Source organism: Phaethon aethereus, assembly GCF_964289735.1.
Source record: "Phaethon aethereus genome assembly, chromosome: 7".
Taxonomy (NCBI): Eukaryota; Metazoa; Chordata; class Aves; order Phaethontiformes; family Phaethontidae; genus Phaethon; species Phaethon aethereus.
In genome coordinates this window covers 25,611,748-25,619,929 of record NC_138583.1, presented here as the reverse complement: position 1 = coordinate 25,619,929, position 8,182 = coordinate 25,611,748, and the positions used below count along the sequence as shown (strand labels likewise).

Genomic DNA, 8,182 nt, shown 5'->3' with positions numbered 1-8,182 from the left:
ATGCAGCAGGAGGCGGAAGGCAGCCGGCCGCGCCGCAGGAGGCCCGACATGGCTCTGTACGTGCCCAAAGCACAACGGGAGAGAGCAGCGCAAGCGGCAGGTGACGCGCCGGCCGGGCACCGCCGGGAGCCTGTGAACCACCGCCTGGCGCAGGACACTCGCCGAGGCAGCGGTGAAGCGCAGAGGCAAAGCCCCCATGCCAGGACACAGGCGGGCAGAGCGGCGAGGAGGGAGAGCAAGGTGGATGCTGGCTCGAAGGAGCTGCGAGCAGCCTCTGCCAGGCACTGCCCGAGGCTGGGAGGCAGCTGCCCCACCGCACTGGAGAGCCTGGGGGCATCGCCCAGTGTGCGGGAGCCGTGCCTGGATCTGGCTGTTGCCCAGCCCTGGGACAGGCAGGACAAAGCATCCCATGATGAAGGACTCGGGGAGCTCAGCCACAGCTGCCAGATGATGAGGACCGAGCCTGACACTCCATCCTTGCTGGGTGTCCAGCCTGGGGCCATGGAGGCTACCCCCGAGCCCAGAGGTGACCCCGCTAGCCCAACGCCTGCCGCTAGCCCAGTGCTGGTGTGTTGGACAGGGCTGAGCGGTGTGTCGGAGTCTTTGGGGGATGGCACCCTGGATCCAGCTGGAGACCTCTCTGAGCACCCAGGAGAGGGTGTCTGGCTGCCGGCAGGGGCGGGTGACCAGGGCAGCGTGCCTGGGCTGGTGTGGGAGGCTGCGGGTCCAAAAGCCCAGGAGGAGGAGAGAGAGCGTGGGGGGTCTCTCCTGGCAGGGCAGAACGAGGGCTGTGCCATTGGGATGCCAGAGGATGAGGAGGAGGAGGGGTGGGGAGGCACAGCCGAGCTCGCCGGGGAGAGTGCCTTGGGTGCACCAGGAGGAGCCAGCTGTGAACCTGGGTGCTCGAAGGGTGCTGTGGGCGATACACCACTGCTCCCAGGGGAGAGCACCCCAGGGCAGGGCATGGGCGCCCTGTCGAAGCTCCTGCCCGGCAAGGAGGAGAGCACTGCCGGTGCCGGGCGTCCTGGGGGGGAGGGTGTCCCAGTGCCCGCTGCAGAGGGAGCGGGCAGCACCTCTGCCCGCACAGATGGCAGAACCGGGGCTGAGAGTGGCCTGCTGGGTGCTGGTGAGGAGCCGGCGAGCGGCCCTTGGGAGGGGGCACCCCCGGACAGCCGCCAGCCCCCACCGCCCCTGGAGCTGCTGTGCCGTGGTGTCGAGGGGCTCTCGTCTGCGGCCTGGGCCCAGGAGCTGGCGGGGGCAGACAGGGATGCGGGCTCGCCGCAGCAACGCCAGTGCGGCCAGGAAGCTGCGGAGGAAGAGGGGGGTCTCCGCGGCGGCTCCCCGAAGGCAGAGCAGACCAGCGCTGCGGCCCAAGGCCAGGCCAGCCCAGGTGCTGAGGAGAGCTGGGATGCGCTGTTCAACGACGATGGGGACTGCCTGGACCCGCGCCTGCTGGAGGAGGTACGTCCTGCGAGCTGGCACCCGCGGGGGTTTGCAGGGACAGTGGCTACTGCCTGCTGGGACACAGGGACAGGGGTCAGCTGTCCCCGTGTCCTTCAGGGTGGGTGCATGGGATGGGGTGGGCTGCACCCAGGGTAGCAGCCAGCCTGGCTGCGCTGCCTGCTGTCACTGCCAGCCATCCCCAAGGGCACGAGCTGCCTGCTGTGCCAAAATGCCGGGGACCTCCGCCTTCCCCCCTGGCTGGTTCCCCTGTGGTCCCGTGGTGCTGGTGAAGGCTGGGGGAGATCTTCCCTGTATAGTACATAAGGCACACCCTGTAAAACCCGCTCAAGCACTGCAAACTGCAACTGCACCCTCGTGAAACCGGGGCTGGTGATAAAGGAATGGGCTGAGACGTATGGGCTCCCACTGTGAAATAGCAACGGGATGTTTCCTCGAAACCTCGGCTTCTTAATCAGCTGTGGCTCATTACCATCCCCTCCTGCACGCGTGCAGCTGAATTTACTACAATTAGCTGCTTAGCGCCGGGACCCACGCCATTTTCCTGCCGTTCGCAAGGAAAACTCGGCTTCTGCAGCGAGGCTGGATATCCCTTATTGCATTTTAAATCCGTAGCATCAAACCGGTAATTTTTGAAATGACTTTAATGTGTCCAAATTAACAAACAGCACTAATATAGTTACAGCGAGCGTCTGTCCACCCCGGGCTGGAAGGAGGGTGTGAAGTGGTGGATGGTGCCTGATAACAGCTTCTGGGAAGGGATGAGGTTAAGTCAAGAGCATTGTTACTGAAGGGCACTGGTACCCACCTCGTCTGCGGGGCCGCGCTTGGCTGGCGTCCCCCCCCGAGCCTGGCACGGGGCTGGGGCAGGGTGTGGGGCACGCAGGGCTTGCCTCCGGGGCAGCTCAGAGGGGGATGTGGAGGGGTGTTGGGTACCCCCATCCCTTCCCGGCTGTGCTCCCCCGCCCTCCAGCCGGCAGGTTGCGATGAGCGCTGGTGCGAGGAGGACGGTCCTGCTGCTCCGATGGCAGCTGGTGCACGTGGTACTGGCGCTGGCTTTCCGGGGGCTGGCACGGGGGGCACGGCTTCGTCCTCAGGCACAGCAGAGCGGCTGCCTGGCCCCACTGGGGAGGCGGGTCAGGGGAGGCCGGTGTTCTGGTGCAGCCGTAGGATGCTGCGGGCAAGGTTGTGCCGTGCAGCACCGGTGCTAACTGTGAACAGCTCTGGAGCATCCGCATTAGCTCCCCTGCGCACAAGCTCTGAGCAAAGTTTCAGCTTTCTCGGGAGCTTCCCAAAGTAGGTGAATAAGAACCTGAATAAGGGATTTATTAATTAACAGTTGCCATCTTCACCCCCCACAGATTCCCATGCCAAGCCTGGTGCTTCCCAAGCCCTCTGAGCTCTCAGCAGGCGGACGCGGCTGCTCGCGGAGGGCACAGGCTCTCGGGGAGATGGAGCTGTTGTTAATTAACAAAAAGAACAAGAAAATTAGTAGCGTTCTTCCTCGTAACTGAATCCTTATGCGCTGCGGATAGCTGGCAGAGAGCAAGATTTATGACATTCTGTGTGGAGGAGAGATTTCTGATAGTGGACGGCTCTTTAATCTAGCAGGAAAAAAAAACCAAACCCACAGCGAGATCCATTGGCTGGCAGCTGAAACCAGACAAATTCAGAGTAGAAATCAGTTTGAACACAGAGGGTAATTAAGCACTGCGACCATTTCCTTGCAGGCTCGGCGGACTCTCCATCAGCCGGCGCGGCGGGGCCGTGGTGCGTGCCGGGGGCCGCGGTGCGTGCGTGCCGGCGCACGCCTCCCCTCCAGCTCTGGGGGGTGTGCTCTCGGCAAGTGAGCCGGAGTGTAAGCGAGCGGCCACGGACCCCTCTAACGTGCTCCGGCGAGGGTGCGTCTTTACAGAGCAGTGAGGCGTGATGGACAGCCCTCGTTTCCTGCCTCTGCTGTCCGTCTGTCCATCCGTCAGCAGACCCTTCCCAGCGCCGGGTGCCTGCCAGGGCTGGGGGCTGCACCTTGGCTCCCGCTCCCTGGCCTGCCCCACGGCTGGGGGGCTGTGGGCACCCTGCGTTTCCAGGCTGGCAGCGCGGGGGGACCTGTTGAGCCATGCCTGCCGTGCGGCTGAGCCCGGCCGCCAGACGGCTCCCGTCCTTGCCGCCCCACCACGCTTGGTGATTTGTGAAGGTCAAGGACCGCTCTGCCGCTCGGTGCTCCCGCTCTCTAATCATCTTCCCGGTGCCTGGCACTACCCGAGTGCTCCGCTCCCTCAAGCGGCACCGCAGGGCTTCGTCCTGCCCGGGGACGGCTCCTTCGTGCCTCCCGCGCGGGCAGGGGTTGCTGGACGGGTGCGCGGCCCCGCACGGGGCGCGCTCCGTTCGTGGGTCACGGTGGCGGGGCCGGTGGCTCTGCCAGCAGCACTAGCCTGTCCCGTGAGCTCCATAACTCAGCTCTCCCCTCCACCGGCATCCAGCCGCCCCCTCACCTGCCGTGAATCCATCTTCCCCATAAAATTGTCGGAATGAGCACTTTTTATTGACTGAGCTGGCTGGGATTTATGGACTCTAACCTTCCAGCCGTGGTGTGCTCTGCTACGATCGCTTGGGGGATCGGGCTGGGAACCTGGCTGAGTTATGTACCCGCTCCCCAGCACCGCACCAGCCCCACGCTCCACAGCTTTGGGCTGTGCCAGGCCCAGCGTCGCAGCTGGAGCAGGGCCTTGAATTCCCTCGGCCGCCGGCACGGTGCGGTTTGGAAAGCAGAGGTGCAGCAAGCGGTGCCCACCGGCACCAATGCCGCGGGGTGGAGGGGAGCGGGGGGTGGCTGCACCCCCGTGTCGTGGCAATGGGAGACTGCTGCCCGTGTTTTAAAATGAAGGTTGAAAAATGGGAGAGGTAGAAGAGCGCTACAGCCGCCGTCTTTTAGGGCTGGAGAAAGTGCCCTGCTGTGAGATACTAAAGGCGCACAACCCGTTTAGCTTATCAAGAAGAAGATTGAGAAGGGACTTGATTAGAGTAAGTGCCATCGGGGGAGGGGACCAAGGGACCGAGGGCTATTTAATCCAGCGGAGAGGCAGAACAAGAACTGCTGGCTGGAAAGCGAAGCCAGACAAATTCAAATGAGAAATAAGGCATAAATTTTCAGCTGCGCAGGTGATTAACTACCAGAACTTGAACTTGCTCCTCAGGGGAGCACTGGCTTTTCTAACTTGGCTTCTGGGGTGCTGACGGGCTGCTCCTGTGCATGTGCTCCAGCCAGGGCACACCGAGCTCGGTGCTCCCACATGGTGGGCAGACGTCAGTCTTTCCTCCTGGTCCTGCTGTCCTGCTCCTTGTTGTTCCCCAAATGTATTTCGGGTCAGCACATCACTGTGGAAGGAGGGGCGTGCCTGGGGGTGCAACGCTGTCTCACCGGTGCTATTCCCACCGTGTCCCCAGCGGGACCACGGTGTGGCATGTGAAGGGATGGCTGGTAATGGGAAAAGCAAGTGCATGGCATGAGAGCCCTGGTCGATAATTCCGAGTATCTCAAGGCCATGAATCCATCTGTAGTGCTGGGCTGGGGAGTGGGGACCGGACCGCTTCCCAGGGAGTGCTTGCCATGCATTGGGAGCTGGGGTGGGGTGGGTGGGCACGGGTTGCTCAATGCTGTGCCTCTCCCACCCCTGCAGCTCTTGGGGGGTGAGAAGCACCAGGAGAGCTGGCAGTCACCCCGCTTTGACTACTACGGGGCTGAGCCCACCGCACCGGACCTCAGCGATGCTGAGCTGCCCCACGTGCTCGAGATCTATGATTTCCCCTCGGATTTCCGCACTGAGGACCTGCTGCGTGTCTTCTGCAGCTATCAGTGAGTCTGCCGGCAATGCCCCGTCCCCAGTGCCTGGGCTTTGCTCCAGACCCCTGCCCGCCCGGTGGTGATGCCTTGCTGAGCTTCCCTCTCTCTGGCAGGAAAAAAGGCTTTGATATAAAGTGGGTGGATGATACACACGCCCTGGGCATTTTCTCCAGCCCCATAACAGGTACTGCTCCCAGTTTGTCTGGGGATGGGCAGAGGGGAGGCATCCCTGCCTCTTCTGTGGCCAGATCCCAGGTATGGGGGTAGCCCCACATGTGGACACTGCGGCTCTGTCCCTCCAGCACGCGATGCCCTCAGCACCAAGCACCTGATGGTGAAGACTCGCCCGCTCTCCCAGGGCACCCGTGCCTCTAAAGCCAAAGCCAGGGCATACGCTGGTGAGTGATGCTGCCCTGTGGTGGCTTGTGCCATGGGGCTTGTGCCACAGCATCTTCATCTTGATAGCTGAGGAGGGATGGGGCAGCCGGCACGGCTCCGCAGCACTTAAGCTGGCTGCCCTGTCCCTCCTGGGGTGCCCCTACTGATGTCCCCCATCTCTACTCACCCAGACTACCTACAGCCGGCCAAGGAGCGCCCCGAAACATCAGCCGCCCTGGCCAGGCGGCTGGTGATTGGTGCCCTCGGGGTACGCAGCAACCAGACGCCCGCCCAGAGAGATGCCGAGCGGAGGAAGCTGCAAGAAGCCCGGGGTGAGATTTGGATCCCCAGGGTGGCTGCGGCATGGGGGGAGACCTTCGCCATGGATGTCCCTTCTCACCGGGTGCTGGGTGGGAGGGGGCTGTGCCAGGGTGGGCTCCGGCCACATCCATGGGGAAGCGGGTGACTGTGTGGTGATGGGGATGCGGGGTTGACCCTCCTCATGTCTCTGCAGAGAGGAAGCGCTTGGAGAACAAGCAGCGGGAGGATGCCTGGGAGGGCCGGGAGTGAGCCGGGAGGCTGCACCTTACCCCTGCTGGGAACCCCCCTGGGGGGCCCGGGCCCCTCTCTGTGGGCAGGCAGGGCACCCTGCATCTCGGGGTGGGAAAGGATCCTGCGCTGCATCCCAAAGCCCTGGGCCGCTCCGCCGAAAGGACTGAGCAGGACGCGCGCAGGCTGGTTGATGCCGTGTGGATGCCGTCGCCGTTGGGCAGCGCTGCCCGTCCTGCCCAGGGCAGAACCCCTCTGCTGCAGTGGGAGCTGCCGGCGGGACGCGGGGAGCTCGGCAGCGAGCGCGTGGGGCCATGTGGGGCGGCCCTGGCCACCTGGCAGGGCCCTGCGAGCAAGAGTTTCTGTCATTTATTTTGCTAATAAATACCATTTATTTTATTTGCCTGGCCAGGCTGTGGCTCTCCGTCCCCCTGCGTGCAGGGGGCTGCCCCGAATGGCCCCTGCTGCCCTTGGGACGTCCACCCCTCCCAGCTGGTGAGCGTCCTCGGCAGGTGGGTGGGGGGCACAGGCAGGAGGGGTCGGGCAGGGCTGCAGGCAGGAATGTGCTGGCAGGGACCCTGTTTACCTCCACGGAGCAGCTGCAGCCCCGAACAGCGGGGCCCTTGTTGGTGCGCGGGCAGGGCCGCGCTCCCGGCCCCGCGCAGGGCTGTGATGTGGCTGTGCTGCCGGCCCTGGTGGGCTGGGGGCTTCCTGCCCTGCCCCGGGGCGGGGGCGCAGGCGGGTGGCTGGGCCCTGCTTTTGGCTCCTTTGCTCTGCATCATCTCTAACACCCAAAAAACAGCCCTGTTTCCCCCAGCACTCCCTCCCCATAGCCCCCCAAGCTCTCGGGGCCGTGGTTTGTGGGACTGCTGTGCCCTTTGCAGAGGGTGAGGACAGGGATGATGCTTTCCTGCCGCCCCTGCCAGCGCAGCGGTTTGCGTGTTTTCAGTCATGGCTGCCTCGCCCCAGCCTGTGCCGAAGGGCTCGTGTGGCTGCCCTGTGTCCCCTGGCTGTCCCCCAGCTCGGCGGTGGTGGAGCCGGTCACGACCCTGCGGCGGTGGCTGCCTGCCCCCGTGCCGGCGGCGCTGCCAGCTGGGAGCCGTCTCGTCCGCCGCTCCCGGCTGCTGGTGGCTTGGCCAGTGGAAATTTCAGGGTGCGAAGCTGCTCTCATGTGGAAAGCATCTTCCACGCCGTCTGGCATCCCTCGAACCCTGACCACGACAGAGGGAGCCTCTGCTGGCATGTTCCTCGCCACGGCCCTTCGCCTCGGGCCACCCCAGTGTGTCACCACCATCCCCAGCGGCTCCTCCACATGTGGGGACCGTCATGTGTGGGTACAACCCAGACTGTCTCGGCTGTGCAGGGTCGAGGAGGGTGCTGGCAGCCCCCCGCCCACGCTGGTGTCTGCCAGCAAGGCGGGGACGGGCAAGGGTATGCAAGGAGAGGGGTGGTACTGTCCTGTAGCTGGCTGGCCAGAGGCTGGCCAGTACAGAGTGTGGGTCAGAGGCAAATATTCCTATTTACTTCCTTTAAAAAAAATTGCTAGAAACCACAGAAGGAAAGAAACACAGAGAGCAAAGGCACAGCATCACCTGTGTCCCCACCCTGCGCCCAAGAGCAATGGCTTCGAGAGGCAGAGCGGCTCCATCCCTGCTCCCGGGGCTGGGAAGCTGCCAGGGCAGCCTGGGAAAGCCCAGCATGGTGGCTGCAGCTGCGGCAGCCGGTGGGCTGGCTGCCGGCCTGTGCTGCCACAGAGCTGGCCCAGTCCCTTTGCATGCACGGGGTCAGCCAGTTCAGGGCCAGGGTGCCCTGGCCGGCGGGGACCGCTGGTGGCGAACTGGAGCCGCTTGGCGCTGGCCACAAGTGGGGGGCTGGTGGTTCTGAGTGGCAGAGGGGGGACAGTGCCTGGCCAGGGGGTCGTCGCCTAGACCAGGGTCATTCCCAGCTGGGGAC

At 64.1% G+C, this 8,182-nt stretch overlaps 1 protein-coding gene across 1 annotated transcript; it reads left to right on the top strand.

The window, feature by feature from the left end:
• R3HCC1L (R3H domain and coiled-coil containing 1 like) lies at window positions 1–6,250 on the top strand (the record flags this gene model as incomplete). The annotated part of the gene is made up of 6 exons (XM_082002190.1): window positions 1–1,461; window positions 5,139–5,314; window positions 5,416–5,486; window positions 5,605–5,700; window positions 5,872–6,012; window positions 6,195–6,250. The coding sequence occupies 6 exons, from the start codon at window positions 1–3 to the stop codon at window positions 6,248–6,250; spliced, it is 2,001 nt and encodes a 666-aa protein (XP_081858316.1).
• Between the last annotated feature and the right edge of the window lie 1,932 nt (window positions 6,251–8,182).